At 38.9% G+C, this 25,785-nt stretch overlaps 1 protein-coding gene across 8 annotated transcripts in view; it reads right to left on the reverse strand.

Moving 5' to 3' along the window:
• Positions 1-25,785, reverse strand: part of LOC127442895 (zinc finger protein OZF-like) — a 221,907-nt gene that overhangs the window by 54,952 nt on the left and 141,170 nt on the right. The window contains exon 3 of one of the 8 annotated variants that reach the window (XM_051701251.1): positions 13,838-14,843. The exons of the other annotated variants lie outside the window; for them this stretch is intronic. Coding sequence (XP_051557211.1) covers positions 13,838-14,843 — 1,006 coding nt within the window. The remainder of the gene's footprint in view (positions 1-13,837; positions 14,844-25,785) is intronic. 8 annotated transcript variants of the gene reach the window in all.

The raw sequence follows: 25,785 nt of genomic DNA on the forward strand, positions 1-25,785 counted from the left end.
TGAAAGTAGACACTTAGACATTTGTTGTTCAAGAGTAAAAATGTGTCATTGTAGTTTAAAAAATTAGATATTAGTTATATAAAAATGTGTTAAATATTTTGAATAGTGACTGCAAATATTATTTTTTTTAATATGCAAGACTGGATTGACGTGACGCTATGCGAGGATCGGACGTGTGAACGGCAAGCTCTGCGCACTTTGCTAGTTTTAATACTTTTAATGATATAAAATGGTGAGATTCGATACACTCCATCCCATAACTGTTTTAGGAGGACAGTATGTCAAAGAATTCAAAATCCTCGGGCTCTGGAGACATTTAAAGACACTTACATGCTCAAGCTGATGCTTAGACGGGGAGGTGCAGGAAATGGAGAGATGCTGAACATGTCTGCAATGCTGACGAATGTCGTTGCTGACTTGGAGGATCTTGTTGTGATACGTCGATCGATCACTGCCATGGAGGCGAAGTTCCCTGATGTGGTTACAAGAGCGGGGGATGTCAAGAAACGGATCGATTACCTGGAGTCATCAGATAGGGAATCATCTGCTAATCTGCTAGCAACCAAGGTGGATTTGGAGCGTGTCTGGGAGAAGTTGGAGGACACGGAAAACTGTAGCCGGTGGAATAACGTCCGTATCGTCTGAGTTCCTGAGGGAGCAGAGGGACAAGATATGATGAAGTTCCTGGATGGGCTCTTTCTGAATCTGCTCAACATAGCATGCCATAAGCTGGAAATCGAGCAAGCTCACAGGGTTCCTGCTCGGTGATCTCCGGAGGGAGACAGGCCCCGATCCATTCTGGCCAAATTTCTGAGATCATCCGATAAAGATCTTGTGTTACGCGAGGCGAGGAGTAAAGGAGGGCTTTCTTGGAAGAACCACAGCATTTTTTTGTTCCCAGACATTGATAAGAGAGAAACGCGATCGATTCAAGGAATGCAAGAAACTTTCACATCAATGGAAGGTCGCTTTTGCACTGATATTCCCGGCCAAATTGAGAATACATACTAGGGATGGCCGTAAAACATTCACATGCCCACAGCAAGCGATGTCCTTCATAAAGTCAATGGAGTGACCCGAGTGGGCCAGCTCACTGAACATTCGCTTGACTGTCTGAGGAATCTGCGAGCTCTTTTTTTGCTGGTTCCGCCTATTTGCTGGAGTTTATTTTGTAGAGTATCAAACCTTCAGGACAGTTTTATGGATGAATCTACATGCTCTTTGTGCTTATTCCGCCTATTGGCTGGAGTTTATTTTGTGGAGTATTTCTTGCAAAGTCAATGGATTGACTAAGTGATTTCCTTTGTTTGTACTCACGTTGTAGCCAAGTGGACCGGCTCACTGAACATTCGCTAGACTGTTTGAGGAATCTGTGCGATATTTTTGTTCTGGTTTCACCAATCGGCTGGAGTTTATTTTGTAGAGTAACACACCTTCAGGAAAGTTTTATGGATGAATCTACAAGCTCTCTGTGCTTATTCCGCCTATTGGCTAGAGTTTGTTTTATAGATTATCTTTTGCTGTGTAATTCTGTCTAACAAAATTTTTATAAAAACATTGGACTTGAGCAATCCGACGGCAAGGTTGTCACGGGGGTTCTCGTGGGCGTGCATGGACTGTTTGAGTTTAGAGGGATGGACGCCAGTTGGCGCTGTCGTGCGCGGTATTAATGCACACGTTTTTCCTTTTTCTGTTTTTTTGTTTTGTTCTGGGGGATGTTCGGGTTTTGACTGTTGCATTAATGTTGGAATGTGGTCTTTATAATCTTGTTTTTAACACACGATTTATTTTTTCTTATATGACAAAATGTCAGATGTTAATATGAGTGGAATGTCTCTCTCCACATGGCATATGAATGGCTTGGGCACCCCATAAAAAGAAGGAAGGTTATTTCTCTTCTTAAGCGTAAGAAATATGATATAGCGTTTCTTCAAGAAACGTACCTTTCTCCGCAGGAAGCTGAAAAATTTGGGAAGATATGGGGTGAGCATGTTTTTTATAGTGCTGGCTTGAGTAAGAGCAGGGGAGTCCATTATGCTGATAAATCAACATCTACAATTCAAATGTCTCAAACAGATTAAAGATAAATTAAGAGTCATTATTGTTTTAGCTGAAATTCAGGGGCAAAGTCTTATTTTGGCCAATATTTATGCACCTAACATTGATAATCAGGGCTTTTTTTATAGATCTTGAAGGGATGTTACAAGCCACTGACACCCCTCATGATATAATATTGGGAGGAGACTTTAAACTTTTGATGAATTCAGTCCTTGATCATAGTGAAGCAAAAGTGTGCAAGCCCCCTAGAGCAACATTGACACTTCACAGGATATGTAAAAATCTTGGTCTTACAGATATTTGGAGACTTTTGACCCCATCTGGGAGGCACTAAAAAATTTGTTATCAGTCCATAAGATCTTTTTGTTTTTTATATATCTATATAAGTTCCTCATTTCATCTGTTGCTGATTGCTCAATTGGAAATTGTTTGCGCAATTGGAAACACACCCTGGTCTCAGATCACGCCCTGGTGTGTTTAGAGGTGTTGCCACATATGGAGAAAAAGAAATCATATAGTTGGCACTTTAATGTATCCCTTTTGCAAAATCCTGAATTCCAACAAATGTTAAAGCCTGAAATCAATGTCTATATGGAGATCAACTGGTCCTCAGTATCCTCTGTGGGTGTTGCTTGGGAGGCACTTAAGGCAGTTCTTAGGGGCCGGATCATACAGTACGCCTCATTCACCAAAAAATCCAAAGCACGAGAACTCATGGAGTTGGAAGGGAATATTAAAAGTGCAGAGGCAGACAGAGTTGAAGTACCGAATGTCGTCTGATGGCCTCAGAGAATTGACCCGATTGAAATACAGATATAATACTATTTTGTCACGGAAGGTGGAGTTTTGGCTATTCAGGGCAAGACAGTCATACTTTGATTCAGGGGACAAAGCAGGGAAGCTTTTGGCTAGATATATAAAGCAGAGAGAGTCTTTTTCTACCATTCCCTCAGTGAAATCTGCTGGTGGTGAAATTGTTACCTCGGCCATTGATATTAATAATGCTTTTAAAGAATTATATCTTGATCTCTATAGTTTCATGTCTTCATCTACTGATGAAGATATTAGAAATCTGTGGAACCATTAGAACTCCCCAAACTGACTCATGAGCAAAAAATTATCTTAATTCTGAGATAACTTTGAAAGAGCTTGGTGAGGTAATTAAGGCCTTGCCTACAGGCAAGGCTCCACGACCAGATGGCTTTGCCGCTGAGGTTTTTAGATCTTATGCTACAGAATTGGCTCCACTAGAAGTTTATACGGAATCATTAAAGAATGGAAAGCTTCCGCTAACCATGACGCAAGCCCGGATCAGTCTGATTCTTAAAAAGGACAAAGATCCAAGCGAGTGTAAGAGTTTCCGTCCAATTTCCCTGATCCAACTAGACATTAAAATATTATCAAAAATTTTGGCTAACCGATTAAGTAAAGTTATGACATCTCTTATACATATAGATCAGATGGAGTTTATTCTGGGCCATAGCTCTTCTGATAACATTAGGCGTTTCATCAATATCATGTGATCAGTGGCGAATGATCAGACTCCGGTCGCTGCCATCTCACTTGACGCCGAAAAGGTTTGATATAGTAGAATGGGATTATCTTTTTAAGATTTTGGAAATGTATGGGTTTGGGAGTTTGTTTATTGGATGAAGTTACTGTATAGACACCCGGTAGTGGTGGTACAAACAAATGGATTAATTTCAGATTACTTTCATCTGGATAGGTGCACCCAGCAGGGTTGCCCTATTTCCCCATTATTGTTCTGTCTTGCCCTGGAACCATTAGCTTTTGCTTTATGCAGATATTTTATTATTCGTCTCCGAACCTTCTAGATCTATGCCTTGCCTCCACAGAATTATTAATTCCTTTTCTAAGTTCTCGGGATACAGAGTTAATTGGTCTAAATCTGAAGCTTTGGCTCTGACAGCATACTGCCCGATAACGGCTTTTCAGATGGGCGCCTTTCAGTGGCCCAACAGGGCATTAAGTATTTGGGTATTTTATTCTCAGCAAATTGTGTGATTTAGTTAGAGTTAATTTTGACCCTTTAATAAAAAGGTTTTCGAGCAATGTGGGCAGATGGGCTTCATTACATTTATCGATGATTGGGAAGGTTAATGTTATTAAAACAAATTGTATTCCAAAATTCAACTACCTGCTACAGTCACTCCCTATAAATGTACCCCTCTTTTATTTCAAGCAATTTGATAGCATAGCAAAGTCCTTCATTTGGAATGTTAAACATTGACAATGGTGGGTTAAGCCTACCCAAGATTTTGTTTTATTATTATGCGTTCGGTCTCAGACATTTGGCTCATTGGTCGCTTCCACCTGAGAGAGCCCTTCCCTAGTTTTGTATTGAACAGGATGTTCTTGCTCCTATTTTGCCATTACAAAGCCTTTCTATCAAACTAACTGGAGAAGTTAAATTACACCCCGTTATCTCACATTTGCGCTCGGTATGGACAAAAGGGTCCAGAGTGTTTAATTTGGACATTTATTTAAATGTTGCCTCGAGCATATGGCTGAACCCAAAATTATGTATTAATAAGTCCCCTTTCTGCTGGTCAGAGTGGATTGTGAGGAGGGTTATTACACTCTGTGACCTATACGAGAGCGGAGTATTGAGATCCTTTGAAAATTTGGTTCAACATTTTGGGATTCCCAGATCTCAGTTCTTTAGGTATTTACAGCTGTGCCACCTGCTCTGTATTATTTTTGGGAGTAGCATACAACCCCCTAGAGTGGCAGACACTCTGGGAGGTGTGATTACTGCTTTTGGAAAAGGTCATGAAGCATCAGTGTATTGCTCCCTGGTAATTCAGAGTCTGGGGGACGGAGCTTTAACTTCTGTCAAGAGATTATGGGAGAAAGATTTAAACTTGGTATTGGAAGAGGGAGAGTGGGCTAGGATAAAAAAAACATCAAGTCTGCATCTAGAGATGCAAGGGTGCGCCTTATGCAATTCAAGGTTTTACATCGATTCTGTTGGACCCCTTCTAGATTGTATAGGCTTGGTCTTAAAGACACATCCACCTGCTGGCGATGCCAGTCAGAGAATGGAGACATAACCCGTGTCTTTTGGTGGTGTTTTAAGATCCAAGAGTTTTGGTTGAAGGTTCAGAGTTTTGTGTGTGACATATTGGGTACTCGTGTTTCATTTTGCCCCAGACTTTGTATTTTGGGTGATGGGGCAGTCATCGATGTAGAGAATAGACACATAAAGAGTTGGGTCCTAACCAGTGTCATGATCGCCAGGCAGATAGTTTTAAAGGGATGGAGGTCGGCTGGAGCGCCCTCATTTCAGGAGTGGTGCTCAGAGATGGGAAGGGTGGCGGTCTTTGAAGAAGGGTTATTTAGAAGACTGAAATTGAACTTGTTTGTGGGGAAATGGGGTGGATATCTGGCATTTCTGGATGTTTATTATTTTTTATTATTATTTTTTTTAATTTTTTGTGTGTCTATAAAAATGTATTTCTGTAAATCAGAAAAAAAAATCATGATTACAGTTTTGAGCAAAATAATCATGATTATCATTTTAACCATTATCGTGCAGCCCTAATTACAGGCCTATCAATATGTATGCCCTTAAGGAATTCAGAAGTGTGAATGAGCATCAGCGCTCAGCTGAACAAAAGCATCAAGCACCTCTTTGATCTCCACATAAAAAGTGCTGCAGTGAACGTCTTGTTTTGATTTTAGCACTGGCACCGCACAAGTAATGTCATCTGTATTGTCTATGGCAGTGGTTCTCAACCTTATTTTCATGAACACCCCCCAAGAGAGCAGGGTGGCCGATAGGCCGATATATCACACAATTTAATATAGTAAATAACATAAACATAAAAGTTCTCAAAAATGAGTAAACTCTTATTTAGCACTATATTTACTCAATTTCACACTAAACAAGAAAATTCTTTGTAAAAAAGAATCTCAATTTTTTTTATTTTAAACGGTTGATAGCAGTTTCTTCTGATTTCTGTTTAGTCATCAAATTTTTGTAATTTCTTTGTGCATGAATAAATTGTTAATATATTAGGAAGAAGGAAATAACAGTACACGCTGTAGTCCAGCAACCATGGATGGCATGTCCACATTAGCAATCGCATTTTCTCAAAAAATACCTATCGTACAATCGTGAATCAAACCAATTGTACATACAGTACATATTGAATATGAGATTTACTTATAGCACAAGTGAAGCGCTTTTAATTTGAAGTTGCACACATGCCCTCGTGCGGATCCAGCGCGAACAGCAATCTCCTGACAGTTTAAATGGGCTGGATCACCTGCTTGGATAGTCACAGACTGACCATTACGATTTGTGAATCAGAGGTACTTTTGATCCTAATGTTTTTGATTCTGGTTGATGGAATACACGCTTCAGAGGAAGATATTAGATGAGCGCTCCAAGGATTTTCGTTAGGTACGTGAATTACTTCTTTGTGAGATATGAGATATCTGCATATTTGCAGATGGTATATAATAGAAGTTTTATTGATATTTGCCTTTTATCATTAGAAAAGTTACGGTGAACTGTTGAAGATAGACTGTTAGAGTACGTGCTTCAGAGGAAGATTAATGAGCGCTCCACAGAATGCTGGATCTTCTCAAGTTGTATGAGGTTGGTTTATTACATATGTTTAAATGAGATATGCGCATATTTGCAGATGGTATATTATATTAGTTTTACTGATATTTGCCTTTTTATCATTAGACAAGATAGTTAAAAGTTACAGGGAACTGTTGAGGAGAGGGAGGAAGAATAAAACAGGCAAGCACTTTAACATTATGATCTTAAACGCGTCTGCTGCGGACCATTTAATGATATGCAGACCATTTAAATGACCATGTGTTGCACACCGGTCTATTATTGTAGTAACACGATGTTACGTAACAACAAAATGAACCGTGACTGGTCATTTACATGTCTCAGTCGCCTCACATGAAAGCAGGTATTCTCATCGCCCTCAAGAAATAAATCTGCCAAACGGGAACATTTATCGGCCGATGCCGGCCTTGGCTGATAACAGACAATAATGTCAACAGACAATACTGAAGAAAGAACACAGACAGTGCCCCTGGGCCTCTGACAACCAGGGGCGTCCAAAACCTCAGGACTGCCAAAGAAAGGTGAACACCAGGGCCCTTGGCTAATACAGTGCAATTTGACCACTAGGACCCTGGACCACTGGAAAGTACAATGTGAGCTCAACACTAGGGACCCAGGGTCCTTTAGCTAATACAGCACAAGCTGACCACTAGTCCTCAGGATTTTAAGGTGAAAAAAGTATGAGCTGATTGAAAGTGCCCTGTGATGATACACCTTAAGGGGATGATCTAGGCCCAACCCTTTGTTTCATTTAGGATAGCTTGTTCAGAAAAAAATCAATATGTAGCAAGAGAGGGACTGTCAAGTCCTAGGCTACATTTTGCAGCCATCTAATGTTAGCCACCCAAAACACAACTTTCCTAATTTGTAACTTATTTATTTATTTTTAACTAGCCATTATCACTTAATGTAGTTTATGGGGCTTTTCAGTATGGATGGGAGCCCCCAAAGATGTGTAACCAGGGTCTGGTGTGACCCTGATCAAACCCTTGTACTAATTACTTAAAACTTAACATTTGAAGGTAATGTTAAATTGTACTGATTTTCTGTAAAACACAGTCACCAATTCTCCATTCACTCTCCATTCATATACTGAACTATTTTTTTTATACCTTTAGATACAAACATTGTGTGTCAGATTATGAAAAAAATTACATAATTAATTTTTTAAAATGAACATAATAATACAATTCCTAGCAACAATATTTTAAGCAGAGAATGTTCCTCAAAATATATTTAACATGCAAAAGATATCAACTTTTACCTCAAGGTCAGTGGATTTCTCACAACATGCTACCATTTCACAGTTAGAGTTTTTATAAAATAGTCACATGACTTCAGTATTTGCAGAGACCCCCTTTTTAATATTTTTTTGCAGACATTTGGCCCACTCACTCAGTGCTCCTTTCCCTTGCCTCTCAAATGCTTGTACCTCCAAGGATACAAACACCTTTTTAGGGTTAAAAAGCCTAATTTGGGCAGCGGATGCTGAGGCACACCTGAGGTGAATAAACCCTCGCCACTGCCATTAAAACAGAGCACGCCTCTCTTTGGGAATTTGGCTTCTATCTCTTTGTGCACACACTGGTGTCCTCACAGGTCTAGGAACAGAGCGGGAAGGGTCTGGTGCAAATTAGATGGAGCCAGGAGGGAGCCACCAGACCCCTTCCATTATACACTTTAATCACCACCTATCCTTCACGTAGCCCCATTGCACCACGAGGACGCCAGATTCCCCCATATGTTTGGACACTTATCGTCATGGACACTTTTTTGAACATTTTATGTTGATTTAAAATAAATGCCTCTCAGAGGCCTGACAACACACCCACTGTGTCTGTCTCTTGCTTACCCCACTACAACTATAAGCCGACAGTAATGATTTCTATTTTGAGCTGTCGGGTTGGATTTGGTGGGACCCAACAGGTTTACGTCATGTCCTTAATAACAACAAAGAAGCACTATTCTGTCACGTGTGCCGGGTGGGGAAGTGATGGCTGTTCAGTTAGTCACAGTTCAGCACAGCAGAGTGGAGGGGAGAACAGAAGTTTGGATGAATGTTTTACTGTTTGGTGAAGTTGTTTACATGCTATAATGCTTAGATATGTTTTCTGGTAGGGTTGTTTAAGCTAATTTTGGTTGTCATGCTTTAATGAATCAAACGTCACTCTGGGACATGTTTTATAGGTTGCAAAGTCTTTAACAGGTTTCGTTTTACGGAAAGCTGCAACATGTTTACTAATATTCATGACTTCGGAGTATTTTATAACATTACTGCAGTTTCAAGATTCCCAGTGTGTGTTTGGGTGCCAATGTTTTCTCATTTCTTTTACGCCAGTCACAGAAATGCACAAGTTGTCATTTTCCATTGCCCTTTCAGCAGATAGTCCATTTAAACAGAGTGGACAATTTAAATTTTGGTTATTTCTCTCTATAAAAACTTTACTGCCTAAGAAGCTAATAAGAAAACTGTTTATTTTTGTAATTGTTATATTGCATACTTCTTTTTCATGTTTAATAAAATATATTTCATCCCCACCATAATTAAATCCTCTTTCTTTGTTTTTAGATTATGTTCTTATACATTTTACATTTACTCATTTGGCAGATGCCTTTATCCAAAGTTACTTACAGTGCATTTAAGGTATACATTTTATAAATTGGTATACATTTTATAAATTTGTGTTTCCTGGGAATTGAACCCATGATCTTGGCATTACCAGTGCTATGCTCTACCAGCTGAGCTATAGGAACAGGTAAAGCATGATCTTATTGTTTGCAGTCCATAGACCTACTATTGTAATATTACAGCTCACTTGCATAGTCCTCTAGGCTGTAGATTACAATATAAAAATGAAGGGTATTCAATTAAACTCATATCAGCCATGTCAATAGTTTTACCTCTTAAACTGATTTGTGTAGCATTTTCCACTAAGAAATTTTTGTGACGGCCAACGTGACTGGGAATGATAAAGTTTGCTGGACATATTAGAAAAAAATCTGTCATCTAATTTCGGGTTTGTAATGCAATGCACTATGCATAATATGCTATATAATAATAACACAATTATGTTAAATGAACGATAAAGATACATTCATTATAGCTGCTTTTCTGCTAAAAAACAAAAACAAAAAAACAAAACAAAAAGACCATCATGGAATTAGCATCTAATTCAAAAATAAATTTGAAACAAAAACAGAGGGCAGAGCAAAAGAGTAAACTGCAATTTGCCACATCTTTTAGTTTACAAAGAAATATTAAAATAAGTGTTTCTCCACACTTGAGATGCACATAAGCCTGGTGTCCTGCTTCAGAAGGTGGCAACACAAGGTTGATTTAATGTGATTCTGAAGTGAGAAGCTTCTCAGTGCAGGCACACGAGACGGCAGGCTGCTTTTGCCAGGGTGCGGGATCCAACCAGCTGTTGTTGTGTATTAGGACTTTGCAAGCTGTTGGGAAAGTTTAAACCCTTCATGGCAGTGAAGTGCTGCTATCATGCTCTTCACTTGTGGCATCAACTAAAGGAGTTGCTGACACTTCGTGTTAATATTTTACCGGACATAGTGTCTGACAATATTTTAATTTGTCAGACATTAGGACATTTTATCGGTCAAAAATGGACACCCTGATGTCTAGTACAGTACAAGTTAATAAAACACTTAAATAATCATACTAAAATATGTTAGAGTGCTGTTTATCTTCTTCAAAGCAAGTAATATTTTGGTTATAAATGTTTAAGTGATTAACACTCTATCAATATGAAAATAGCACATCATGACTACAAGATGAATATATCAGAGTGATCGCAGGCAATGTCCAGTTAACTATGAGATTCATCTGCGCAGAAGAGCAGTGCTGAAGCACAACTTGCATAAAATATTCCTCTGCAAATTGCTTGCAATTTTAGGTTTTAACCTCATATGTCGCTAGAGAGCCCAAAGTTCTGTAATGCTGTATTATATATGTGCCTTTGAAACATCTAAGCAGACATCAAGTGTCATTCATGTGTTGCAGTGGAGAGATCCATGAGGGGTTCTCATAAATAAGTTACAGATTGTCGAACACGTTGAGTGACAGTGAGATGAGTAAGTGCTGAAAAGTCAGCTGTGTAGCACCCTATCCACTATATAGTGCACTATTATAACTAAAGTAAGCTACATGTTAGATAAAAGTATTTATGTGACAAAGTTCTGCGACAGCTCTAGGGCACTCTACGACACTCTGTGTATACAAAGCGTCCGAAATTGCTCACTTGTTTTGTTCACTCCTTAATAATATAGTGCACTCACTGCCATCCACTTTATAGGAAATAGTGAATGAGTGAACAAATGAATGATTTCAGAAACAGATTTGGTTTTGGCCTCAAGTGCTAGGAAGTGTAATCAAGCTTGAAATCATAAAAGTCATACAAGATATTAATGAGAAATTTAATAAATAAACAAAAGCAATGGTGAAAAAATTCATGGATTCCAACATATTTATTACATTATTGTATCATTAATAACAAGTTCATCAAAGTATTGGAACATGTTGGTACATACAAATAAATCAGTCATATACTGTATGCTTGCTCTTGAGTTGCTTAAATCATAAGACATATAAATGTTTTGGCATACTTTTGACACTCAGTGCTGGAAAAAACTATCAATCAGGCCATTTAACTCTTAGAAGATACTTTTTAATCTGCTGACAAATTAAAAGTGTTCCGTTCTCATAACTTCTGAAATGACTGTGCCGTCAAACATATGGTCAAAACCTTGTGCAGATCGGAAAGTTCTCGAGTAGAATACAACAAATATTGTGTAACTCACATACAATATATATATATATATATATATATATATATATATATATATACATATACATACATATACAGTGGTGTGAAAAAGTGTTTGCCCCCTTCCTGATTTCTTATTTTTTTGCATGTTTGTCACACTTAAATGTTTCAGATCATCAAACAAGTTTAAATATTAGTCAAAGATAACACAAGTAAACACAAAATGCAGTTTTTAAATGAAGGTTGTTATTATTAAGGGAAAACAAAATCCAAACCTACATGGCCCTGTGTGAAAAAGTGATTGCCCCCTAAACCTAATAACTAGTTGGGCTAACCTTAGCAGCAACAACTGCAATCAAGCGTTTGCGATAACTTGCAATGAGTCTTTTACAGCGCTGTGGAGGAATTTTGGCCCACTCATCTTTGCAGAATTGTTGTAATTCAGCCACATTGGAGGGTTTGAGTATGAACTGCCTTTTTAAGGTCATGCCACAGCATCTCAATAGGATTCAGGTCAGGACTTTGACTAGGCCACTCCAAAGTCTTCATTTTGTTTTTCTTCAGCCATTCAGAGGTGGACTTGCTGGTGTGTTTTGGATCATTGTCCTACTGCAGAACCCAAGTTCGCTTCAGCTTGAGGTCACGAACAGATGGCTGGACATTCTCCTTCAGGATTTTTTGGTAGACAGCAGAATTCATGGTTCCATTTATAACAGCAAGTCTTCCAGGTCCTGAAGCAGCAAAACAGCCCCAGACCATCACACTACCACCACCATATTTTACTGTTGGTATGATGTTCTTTTTCTGAAATGCGGTGTTACTTTTACACCAGATGTAATGGGACACACACCTTACAAAACGTTCAACTTTTGTCTCGTCAGTCCACAGAGTATTTTCCCAAAAGTCTTGAGGATCATCAAGATGTTTTCTGGCAAAAATGAGACGAGCCTTAATGTTCTTTTTGCTCAGCAGTGGTTTTCGTCTTGGAACTCTGCCATGCAGGCCATTTTTGCCCAGTCTCTTTCTTATGGTGGAGTCATGAACACTGACCTTAACTGAGGCAAGTGAGGCCTGCAGTTCTTTGGATGTTGTTGTTGGGTCTTTTGTGACCTCTTGGATGAGTCGTCGCTGCGCTCTTGGGGTAATTTTGGTCGGCCGGCCACTCCTGGGAAGGTTCACCACTGTTCCATGTTTTCGCCATTTGTGGATAATGGCTCTCACTGTGGTTCTCTGGAGTCCCAAAGCTTTAGAAATGGCTTTATAACCTTTTCCAGACTGATAGATCTCAATTACTTTCTTTCTCATTTGTTCCTGAATTTCTTTGGATCTCGGCATGATGTCTAGCTTTTGAAGATCTTTTGGTCTACTTCACTTTGTCAGGCAGGTCCTATTTAAGTGATTTCTTGATTGAGAACAGGTGTGGCAGTAATCAGGCCTTGGTGTGGCTAGAGAAATTGAACTCAGGTGTGATAAACCACAGTTAAGTTATAACAGGTGAGGCAAACACTTTTTCACACAGGGCCATGTAGGTTTGGATTTTGTTTTCCCTTAATAATAACAACCTTCATTTAAAAACTGCATTTTGTGTTTACTTGTGTTATCTTTGACTAATATTTAAACTTGTTTGATGATCTGAAACATTTAAGTGTGACAAACATGCAAAAAAATAAGAAATCAGGAAGGGGGCAAACACTTTTTCACACCACTGTATATATATATATGAAAGCCCTGCCTCGATTCACTATGGTAAGCCTATAATAATTATTTATATTTAAAAAATTTGTGTTTCAAGGAAAGTAGGACAATGGAAAAAATTTAACTTTGATGCTGGTAACAATGCCAATCTCTAACAGTTACAAACTTGGTCTATTGGCCTGCTAGCTAAGTTATAATAGTTTCCACCATTTTTATCTGATATGACTAACAAGCAATATGTCTAACTTTTGTAATGCTATATATTTTAAAACAACTATTCAATAAGTTAAAACAATAGCTGAAGATATGCTACTTACCTGCTCATAAGACATATTTTCAGATATCCATCTTTCTCTTTTTATTTATTTTTTTATTTTTTGAGGTGAGGGGGTGTTTTGTTGTCGTAAGTAACATTCGCTCTGATAAGATGATCACCTGTAACCATGGTTACTCCTAAAACCATCAGATTAACTGAAGCCCAACTCACCTAATTTCCAAAACAATGTTACTCTGCAAGTAACCTGGAGTTTTATGCTTCAACCGCTAGAGGGCCAAAATGAACATAGTGTAGCTTTAAACATAAACAGAATAATTAAATCAATGCTCACAAGTCCAAATGCAATGTGATTTGATGCTTTTTTTTCTGAATTTCTTCCCATTTACATAGCGAATAAAGATAAACTTTGCTCACTGTGACAACACTGGACAATGCTTTTTTCTATGTTTCAGTAGACAGCTGGATTGTGTGAAACTCTTCCCACATGAAGTGCAGTGGTATGGCTTCTCTCCAGTATGCACTCTCTCATGTTTTTTCAGGTGTGCTGATGTTATAAAGCTCTTACCACATGAAGTGCAGTGGAATGGCTTCTCTCCAGTATGCACTCTCTCATGTGATTTCAGGGCTCCTGAATGACTGAATCTTTTTCCACAATGTGAACACTTGTAAGGTTTTTCTCCAGTGTGGATTCTTTTGTGACGTTCCAAATTAGAAGCTCTGTAAAAGGCCTTCCCACACTCAGAGCACACATGATCTCGCACACCGGTGTGTTTTTTCTGGTGCTGTTTTAAATTGTGCAGCTGGGAAAAACTCTTTCCACAAAGTGAACACAAGTAAGGCTTCTTAATTGGATGAATTGTCCGGTGTGTTCTTAAGAGTGATGCTGAAGAAAATGTTTTGCAGCACTGATCACAGCTATATGACTTTTCTCCAGTATGAAAGAGCAGATGGTTTTTGAGACTATATGCCCATATGAAACTCTTCCCACATTCATAACATTTGAAAGGCTTCTCGCCAGTGTGAATTTGCATGTGACGCTTAAGATCTTCTTTTTGAAAATAACTCTTTCCACACTGATTGCAGATGAAAGGCCTCTCTCCAGTGTGAGTTCTCATGTGCTTAGTAACATATTCTTTACGTTTGAAACTCTTCATACAATGAGGGCAGGTGAAAGGCTTCTCTCCAGTGTGAATTCTTATGTGGACATTAAGGTTTCCTTTATGTGTGAAACTCTTTCCACAATGAGCACAGGTAAGAGATTTTTTTGTTTTTGATCTTTGAGTTCTTTTTTGTGAGCGTTTCTTTTTCAACTGTGAGCAACTAAAAGATTTTTCTTCAGTTTTGAAATTATCATGTTTCTGATACTGATGTTTCTCCTCTTCATTCAGTTCCTCACTTTCCTTTTTCACTTTCATCAGCTCTAAAAAGAACGCATGGTCATAAGTCAGTACAAGAAAATAAAGTGAATTGCAAACAAATAGCACAAACAGAGATCAAGTATTCATTTCTTTGTGATTTTTGTCATACTAAAAGGTTAACTCTGTCATTCTCATGTTCAGTGAATTATCCTGGAATAGGCAACAAAGTTCGGCCTGCACCTCTGATTGAAAATAAATTGTAAAAGACTTCACAGAGCACCATGGCCACCTTATTGATGGAGTGCCACCGGCAGAAATGCACGAAAATGTGTCAACATACATAAAACCTTGTGAAACCTGAAATCAATTCCTGAAATAGGAGTATACTTAGTTACTGAATTTGTGCTTTTTGAGACCGATACATTTTCTGTACTTTAGAGACTTACAGTTGTGCTCAACAATTTGCATACCTGGCAGAAATTGTGAAATCTTGTATTTAAGGATAGTGATCATATGAAGCCATTTATCATCACATAGTTGCTTGGCTCCTTTTTAAATCATAATGATAACAGAAATCACCCAAATGGCCCTGATCAAAAGTTTACATACCCTTGAATGTTTGGCCTTGTTACAGACACACAAGGTGACACACACAGGTTTAAATGGCAATTAAAGGTTAATTTCCCACACCTGTGGCTTTTAAAATTGCAATTAGTGGCTGTGTATAAGTAGTCAATGAGTTTGTTAGCTCTCACGTGGATGCACTGAGCAGGCTAGATACTGAGCCGTGGGGAGCAGAAAAGAACTGTCAAAAGACCTGTGTAACAAGGTAATGGAACTTTATAAAGATGGAAAAGGATATAAAAAGATATCAAAGTCTTGAAAATGCCAGTCAGTACTGTTCAATCACTTATTAAGAAGTGGAAAATTCAGGGATCTCTTGATACCAAGCCAAGGACAGGTAGACCAAGAAAGATTTCAGCCACAACTGCCGAAGAATTGTTCGGATTGCACAAAGAAAAACCCACAGGTAACCTCAGGAGAAATACAGGCTGCTCTGGAAAAAGACGGTGTGGTTGTTTCAAGGAGCACAATACGATGATACTTGAACAAAAATGAGCTGCATGGTCGAGTTGCCAATGCCACAAAAACGCCCAGTTGCAGTATGCCCGACAACACCTTGACACGCCTCAAAGCTTCTGGCACGCTGTTATTTGGAGTGACAAGACCAAAATGGTCTTTATGGTCACAACCATAAGCGCTATGTTTGGAGAGCGGTCAACAAGGCCTATAGTGAAAAGAATACCATCCCCACTATTAAGCATGGTGGTGGCTCACTGATGTTTTGGGGGTGTGTGAGCTCTAAAGGCATGGGGAATCTTGTGAAAATTGATGGCAAGATGAATACAGCATGTTATCAGAAAATACTGGCAGACAATTTGCATTCTCCTGCACGAAAGCTGCGCATGGGACGCTCTTGGACTTTCCAGCACGACAATGTCCCTAAGCACAGGGCCAAGTTGACCCTCCAGTGGTTACAGCAGAAAAAGGTGAAGGTTCTGGAGTGGCCTTCACAGTCTCCTGACCTTAATATCATCGAGCCGCTCTGGGGAGATCTCAAACGTGCGGTTCATGCAAGAAGACTTTGCATGACCTGGAGGCATTTTGCCTAGACGAATGGGCAGCTACACCACCTGCAAGAATTTGCGGCCTCATAGACAACTATTACAAAAGACTGCACGCTCTCATTGTTGCTAAAGGGGGCAATACACAGTATTAAGAACTAAGGGTATGCAGACTTTTGAACAGGGGTCATTTCATTTTTTTTCATTGTTGCCATGTTTTGTTTTATGATTGTGCCATTCTGTTATAACCTACAGTTGAATATGAATCCCATAAGAAATAAAAGAAATGTATTTTGCCTGCTCACTCATGTTTTCTTTAAAAATGGTACATATATTATTCTCCAAGGGTATGAAAACTTTTGAGCACAACTGTATGTCAATGGTCTGTTCACAATGCGAGTTACGTATCGGGCATGCAACTTAGTTAATGATGCAACAAGTTTAGCTGTGCATTCACCTCATTGTCTGTGCATATGTCAGTTGTAATATTATACAGGTACATCTCAATAAATTAGAATGTAGTGGAAAAGTTCATTTATTTCAGTAATTCAACTAAAATTGTGAAACTCGTGTATTAAATAAATTCAGTGCACACAGACTGAAGTAGTTTAAGTCTTTGGTTCTTTTAATTGTGATGATTTTGGCTCACATTTAACAAAAACCCATCAATTCACTATCTCAAAAAATTAGAATACATCATAAGACCAATAAAAAAAACATTTTTAGTGAATTGTTGGCCTTCTGGAAAGTATGTTCATTTACTGTATATGTACTCAATACTTGGTAGGGGCTCCTTTTGCTTTAATTACTGCCTCAATTTGGCGTGGCATGGAGGTGATCAGTTTGTGGCACTGCTGAGGTGGTATGGAAGCCCAGGTTTCTTTGACAGTGGCCTTCAGCTCATCTGCATTTTTTGGTCTCTTGTTTCTCATTTTCCTCTTGACAATACCCCATAGATTCTCTATGGGGTTCAGGTCTGGTGAGTTTGCTGGCCAGTCAAGCACACCAACACCATGGTCATTTAACCAACTTTTGGTGCTTTTGGCAGTGTGGGCAAGTGCCAAATCCTGCTGGAAAATGAAATCAGCATCTTTAAAAAGCTGGTCAGCAGAAGGAAGCATGAAGTACTCCAAAATGTCTTGGTAAACGGGTGCAGTGACTTTGGTTTTCAAAAAACAAAATGGACCAACACCAGCAGATGACATTGCACCCCAAATCATCACAGACTGTGGAAACTTAACACTGGACTTCAAGCAACTTGGGCTATGAGCTTCTCCACCCTTCCTCCAGACTCTAGGACCTTGGTTTCCAAATGAAATACAAAACTTGCTCTCATCTGAAAGAGGACTTTGGACCACTGGGCAACAGTCCAGTTCTTCTTCTCCTTAGCCCAGGTAAGACGCCTCTGACGTTGTCTGTGGTTCAGGAGTGGCTTAACAAGAGGAATACGACAACTGTAGCCAAATTCCTTGACACGTCTGTGTGTGGTGGCTCTTGATGCCTTGACCCCAGCCTCAGTCCATTCCTTGTGAAGTTCACCCAAATTCTTGAATCGATTTTGCTTGACAATCCTCATAAGGCTGCGGTTCTCTCGGTTGGTAGTGCATCTTTTTCTTTCACACTTTTTCCTTCCACTCAACTTCCTGTTAACATGCTTGGATACAGCACTCTGTGAACAGCCAGCTTCTTTGGCAATGAATGTTTGTGGCTTACCCTCCTTGTGAAGGGTGTCAATGATTGTCTTCTGGACAACTGTCAGATCAGCAGTCTTCCCCATGATTGTGTAGCCTAGTGAACCAAACTGAGAGACCATTTTGAAGGCTCAGGAAACCTTTGCAGGTGTTTTGAGTTGATTAGCTGATTGGCATGTCACCATATTCTAATTTTGTGGGTTTTTGTTAAATGTGAGCAAAATCATCACAATTAAAAGAACCAAAGACTTAAACTACTTCAGTCTGTGTGCATTGAATTAATTTAATACACGAGTTTCACAATTTGAGTTGAATTACTGAAATAAATGAACTTTTCCACGACATTCTAATTTATTGAGATGCACCTGTACTTATATGTTGACACAGAAAGCATCCCAGAGCACTCTGTCAAGACGGCAGCAAGGCAGCACCGTAAGTCCTGTTTACTTTTTGTCCCCACGCAAGCATGACATATTAGTATTACAACACGTGTTTCTGTTAGTAGTAGTCACTTTAAATTGATTTTCTAAATGTTTCCTCATCGCCCCCATGTTAAAAGTCATTTCTGTACCGCTGCTAACGTAGGGTGACCATACGTCCTCTTTTTCCCAGACATGTCCTCTTTTTCGGACCTTAAAAAAGCATCCGGATGGGATTTCTGAATTTCGGCTTTAGTTGCATTATGATGTGCATCTGGTCTAATACTTCATTGTGTGTGAGCACATATTTGCATTGCTTTAACCCCTCTTTGTAAGTCCCGCCTTCTCGCACACCAATTGGTCAATTATAAGACGCTTGCAGCAACTATTGGCCAAATTCCTGCCTGTCAATCTCTCCGCGAACGAGCAAAGCGCTGTTGTGTTCGGCATCAAACAGTTGCTTGACAGCAGCAGCAAATGACAGCTGAGTGGAAACAATGCCCAAACGAAAGTGTAAATTTACAGAAGAATTACACAAACAATTCCCATGCTTTCGTCCAGGTCGAGATCCGTGGGAAGCAGAATGTATGATATGTAAAGCTGGCGCTTATGTGTCAGTTGCTAATAAAGGTGCAAGTGATTAAGACGCACACATTAGCTCTGCGAAGCATAAAGGGTCAGCAAAAGGTGAAATTTCATCAGGTAAATTAATGGACTTCTTTTTGTGACCAGGTAAAATTGTTATCACATTGCTTCATTTTCCATGGCCATTCAAAATAATAGTAATAGTTAATGAAGGTACACTCATGGCATCAAATTTTAGTACATGGACATTCAAAAGAATGTTGGAAATTTGTATTTATATATATATATATATATATATATATTTATGTTATGCTAATAGAGTGTCTTTTTCACTGTATTAAAGTTTGCATTCATAGTAACACGGTTTTTTGTTGCAGAATAATGCCCTGCAGTGCACACTTTGTTTCTTGTACATTTGTTTGTGTTTAAGAGAAGATGATTTAATAAAATATTGAAATATTAATGAGACAAGTTTTTTATATTTATTTTGGGTTAATTAATTGTTATATTAATCAAGTAATAATTATAAAAAATCTTTAGAATAATCGGCAAATTAGTCGTTAGATTAATCGACTAATTGGAAAAAAATAATCATTAGGTGCAGCCCTAGTCTAGACTAAAGACTCATCTATTCAGCCAGGTATACACCTAATTTGTCCATGAACTCATATTTATGCTGGTTAGTTAGGTCTGCCTGAACTGGAAACACTTCTCATTTTCTCCAATCCTGTTTTAAAGTGAATGCTATCTATGCTAATATTATTCTATTTGTTTCCCTGTCTTAACCTTGGGATACATATCCTGAGGTTACCAGAGCCTGCCAGATCCAGCGTCGGTCCTGCCTAATGTCTGACTCCCACTACTAAATGTTGCTGAGTGAGGACGACTAACTGCAGCCTGAGCCAGCCAAGTATCATTCCAGTCTACTACAATGGACTTCACAGACAATGAATCTATGCCAAATCCAACTGTAAGACATGGGATACTTAATTGGCCACCGCCTGAACCTTGGACTTAAGATGGACTTAAGATGGGCCTCACCAAAATGAGCTGCCATACGCTGCCAGTCAAACTGTGATGCACGTCACTGATCTCTGCCTGCATCACCTTGGTCAAAGGATGGACTACACTTTTAAAATGGAATACATAGATAATAAATTAATTACCAACTAAAGCCTTCATCAGCCAAATAATGAAGGACAGTGGATCTATGTGAACTTCAAGAGTTAATCCAGGATGGATTTAAAAGATATTAGTAATTAATCTTACAGTTCATACAATCTCTTTGTTTAAACATTGCCCCTTAACACTTATTTAGTTTACTAATTTTAAACCATGACTTGCACTGCACATAAATAATTAATATTGTCATTATATTCATGCTGTTTAGTCAGAGGGGAACAAGCCCCCACCGTGAGTCTGGTCTCCCCCAAAGTTATTTTACTTCTTGAACTATATACGGTATATGATTTGAGTTTGTCAATGCTTGCTTACATACATCTATACTTACCATCACATGATACAGTTAGTTACCAGTAAATAACTAAAAGATAACCCTGTTTTAACTATAGCTGCATTTTGAAATGCAGTGTGAACACTTTGCTAGGTCCAGACGTGGCATGTAAAACATTAACCAATGTCAATTACTTCTTGCCTCAGTCTATAAACAGAATGCACATGAGATCAGTAAAAGAAGCTGTTTTAACAACTCCATGATCATTTAAAATAATATAAATGCAGCAGATAATACATAATTTGTAACATTTACATTCTGCATTCATGAGGCAAATGCTAAGCTGACATGCTTGCATGCATGGTCATAAAATGCACCAGTTACCATCTGTTGTACTTTTTATGAATTTTGTGAAAAGAAAAGAATCGATCAGTAAAATCATGAAAAATGTTTTTATACATGTTTTTTTAAAGAAAGCATTTGATACTAATGCAGAGATGGGTGTATAAAATAGTGGCAGACAGGTAAAGAGGACAGGTGTCAACTGAAAAATACTGAAAAATAATCACTGTTTCACATTTGAGCACACTCTGAAATATGGAGCAGCAGATGTTTAAGAGTATCGTATGTGTGTCGCTCTGATCTGTGTTGTTTTACACATACTCTGTACATACGAGGATTATGAAATGGTGTTCCAGCGTCTCAGAGTGGTTCTGTGCTTGATCATGAAATTAATATTATTGTGTGTTTTACACAGAACAGCCGTGCTTTGAGTTTGGTTTGTGCTTGTCGCTAACGTGCGGCAACTGCGTTATATTTGAAGTGTTCCAGATTTACTTTGGTTGCACATTTACATAAATCCAAACACATTTGGCCATTACAAGTTTCCAAACAAATCTAAAGTAACCTCATGGCTTGTGTGGAGCAAAGAGGATATTAGAGCATTTCACCATGTTTGAGCTGACAACAGCTTTGCGCTCCTCCTTCCTAACTAAACACTGAAACAACAACAACACAAACTTCCTTCAGTTTTCTGCCAAAAAAATAAAGGCTAGAGATCGTATAGCAATTCCACGAGCTAAATTATTACAGAAATATATTACAAGAAGCAAGAAGTGGCTTCATGATGACTTTACCCAGTTATTTTGGCACGTCCTGGGATTCTACTCCACCCGAGCATTCTCATTGGATTTCAAAAGCCCATTAATGCATACAGTACATCATTTTCTCCAGTTGTTAGGGGCACGTTATTGCACAGGCTTACATGGGCTGAAGCCTAGGGGCCCATTTCATGGTGTCCGCCACCCCATTATCCGCCGTCGATGTTTGTGGGAGGAAGGCATCTTAACGCGCTCAGCATGGAGATGCTGTTTTAAACACTGAGACGGTGCACAACCGTGAAAGCCATCCGTGTAGCACATGTTCATTGCAGGTGGACCCTGCGGAATGGTTAGCCCATGGGCCCCAAGTACCTTAATTCGCCCCTGCAAGTTGTATGACCTATATGGTTGGTTTTTAGCTTTCTCTAATTATAAGATATCTAGTTTCCAAACTGTAAAAGCAAGTACCACTATATCATTTAAATCAGTTAAACGGCATTTTATTCTAGTTTTATTATTATCTGGGAATGTACATCCAAATCTGGACCCAATAAAATGTACAAGTACACCTGAGGATTTATATCTAGGTCTGAAATAGGTTTTATTCACATAAATGTGCGTAGCTTGCTACCAAAACTGGACTCAGTCCGAATCTGGGCTCACTCAACAGATGCTGATTTTCTTATACTTTCTGAAACTTGGTTATACATCTCAGTTAAGGATATTGCCTTTTAAAGAAGAGCATTCAAATTTGGGAACAATTATTCCCATGTCTCAATATCTTCGCCGTCCAATCACTGATTTTATTTCTGAAAATTGCCAGATACTCATGACAATATAAGCTAAAAGCACACATGATTGGTTAAGGGGTTACTGGGCGTGAATAATAAATGTATCATCGTCATCGTCATCCTCCATTTGCCTGGGCAGAGCCAGAGAGGATATCCCAGGCGATTACCTCCAATGTTGGACTTTCTGCTTCATATTGAAAACTGAGGCGATCTATCGAGGTAAGACAAGTTATTTAACAAGTGTTGTCAATATTGTCTATTGAAAGACAGACGTTTTAGTTACGAAGCATTTATTTGTAGGAGTAACGCTAGTTATTTCTGGAAAAAATGACATGACTTGGCGTTCATCGGACAGGCAGCTAGCCTATTTTAAAGTAAATTTCTGTGAAACTTGCTAAATAAACATTAGCTGGCAATACTATGTAAATTTTTTGCTAAATATCAATAACTTTTTTCGCCAATTTCGTTGCTTGTGGAAGATAGTCAAACATTTTTAGTTACGAAGCATTTATTTGCGCTAGCTAATTGTTTTTTTTTTTTTTTGGAAAAACACGTGACCGTCATCGGCGAGCCTCTTCTTTTTATATAAATGTTTTTTTGGCAGTTTCTGTGAAACTTGCTAAATTAACATTAACTAGCAATAATATGTACATTTTTAACTAAATATCAACAACTTTTTTTGCCAATTTTGTCGCTTGTGAAAAATCCGCCTGAGGTAATGTGAGGCACAGAGCAGACGCTGTTCAGACCTGCCTGGAAACTGTTAGATAAGTTAGATAAGTTATCTAGCTTGTTGATTTTCCCATGTAATAAAAAAAATGGTAGATATCTTTCTATAATTTAGCAGATAGCCTTACCCATCCATCACACAGACATGATTTTAGATTGTGTGTAGCTTCCTGTTCACAAGGAAAGTGGGAGAGGGCTGTCTGCAGTTGGACATTCTGGATAGTCTGCAAGCCTTTGGTGACTATTCAGTGTATGGATTTGTGAAGAACACACTGCTGGCTACCAATTGTGTATTTTTTTCTGCTGTAGGGATGGAAAGACTATGGCTCCCTGCTTTTGAGGGCATGAGCACACAGGAGGAAGATCTGCTGGACCAGGAACCACTGCAAGAAGACCCGGACCACGAGGAGATGGAGGATGAGATGGAACCTGATTCCCAGCCAAGACCATCAACTGGGTATGTATGAATGTGTATGTATTGTTTGTTTCCATTTCTCATATGACTGATACTCACAGTAACACTAACACTGTCACTCTTATTATTTTGGGTATGGCTAGCCATTCTCGCACAGGTCCCAAGTCAGCTAGAAAGCATAAACGCTTCCCTGACTCTGTTTCTTATCCCTCGCACTCTGACATCGATTCACAGGCACCAAAACCTCTCCCATTTAAGCCTTGCCATCCATTCGGTATTGACTTAGGTAGCGTACGTCAGGCTGAGAAACTGACTTTTTCATGCTGTTTTTTACTCAGGTTGTAGTTGCTGAGATATGCAGCTTTACAAACCGTCACGGGTGGGAGCTCGTCCTAAACCGTCCGTCATATTCCAGCTACCAAGGAGCTTGGATGGAGGTGACCCACGATGAATTTTACAAATTTCTTGGGTTGCTCATTTACATAGGGTTTTCAATTCTCCCTGATTCCCATCATCATTGGGGAACCAAGTCACTTCAGGGCTCGTGGGCGAGGGGATTTATGTTGCGTGAGCACTACAAGGCTCTTTTAGCAGCTCTACATGTTGCAGACCCTACCACAGAGGATAATCAGGATCGCCTTAGGAAGTTGCGTTAACTTATGGACCACCTCAAACAAAAACGCCAGCAGCTCTTTCAGCCTAACCAAAATCTCGCAATAGATGAACGTATGGTCAAGTCTAAAGCTCGGTCAGGATTTAAACAATACATGAAGGGCAAGCCTACTCGGTGGGGTTTTAAATTATGGGTAATTGCAACATCAGACTCGGGGTATACTCTCGTCTTTAATGTTTACACAGGTAGTCATGATGGGCGTGTCACTGACTTGGCCACCAAAGACCAGGGCCACAATGTTTGGTTTGACAACATATACACGTCCCCAGCTCTTATGGTTAAGTTGTTAGAAATGGGAACTAATGCCTGTGGGACATGCAGGGTGAATCATAAACTGTTTCCTGCAGAATTTAAAGACATCAAAAGATGGGAACGCAAGACAGCTCGTGGGGATATGAGGTGGTGTAGGATTGAGGGGAATATACTTGTAATTCATTGGAAGGACGCTTGCAGTTACATGCCTCTCCAATTTCCACAATGCGAATGGCTCAACCGAAATGACTAGGTTTGTAAAAAATGATGGCAACCGGACAAAAGAAGTAGTCCTCCAGCCCACTGTCATCAACAATTATAATAAAAACATGGGCGGTGCTGATAGGTGAGACCAAATGATAAAATCTTACAATGTCCTACAAAAAACTCAGAAGTGGTGGAAGACTCTTTTTTTTTTCCCACTTCACAGACAATAGTTTCATATTGTTTAAGTAATGGCAACACATTCATGTAGACCGGTGAACTTAACCCCGATAGATTTCAGAAAAAACCTGGCTCGTCAGCTGGGAGGTACTGATATTCACGCAAGTTTTCCTTTGCATACACTAAAGCCCGTAGTCCCTCCTTCGTCATCACTCCACACAGCCCATGTCCCTAAATTTGAAGAGTCCTCTAAGAGATGTTGGCTATGCTATCGGAAAAGTAGGACTGAAAATAAAACTAAAATAGCTTGTTGCACGCCGGAATGTAATGGCAAAAGACTTTGCTTGGTTCGCGATAGGAACTGTTTTCAGACTTGGCACTTAGCTGAGTGTGACCAGTTTCGCGAAGAAGCCTAGGTTGGACTGTGTTTACTGGTGTTGTCCTCCCCCTCCCCTCTTTTCTCCCTCTCTTCTCTCCACAGGTATTGCAGTTGAGTATTTATGAATTTATATATATTCTATTCCTGCACTCTTTATTAAAAATATATCTACTGTAGATAGTTCGAAAGTTTGATTTTGTATGTTTTGCTGTGTAATTCATGTGTAATTCTAATGTTCAAATTAAATAAAGTGTTTGTTTTATTGAACACATAAAATGTATATTTCAGTGTTTGTGTCCTTCAATTTCAGATGCAATCTCAATTTATTATTACAGGTGCTCAAAAGGAGTATTGGAGGAGTGGTCATGTGAAATGTATCTTAACATTCTAAATGTTTGTTTTATTCCATTTTCCCACTAATCACTAGAATGGTCATAACTTTTAAACATTAGATTATATTTCTAATCTGTCTGCTATTCTACATTGCCCACAAAATTATGTATATTTC

Source organism: Myxocyprinus asiaticus, chromosome 6 (assembly GCF_019703515.2).
Source record: "Myxocyprinus asiaticus isolate MX2 ecotype Aquarium Trade chromosome 6, UBuf_Myxa_2, whole genome shotgun sequence".
NCBI lineage: Eukaryota > Metazoa > Chordata > Actinopteri > Cypriniformes > Catostomidae > Myxocyprinus > Myxocyprinus asiaticus.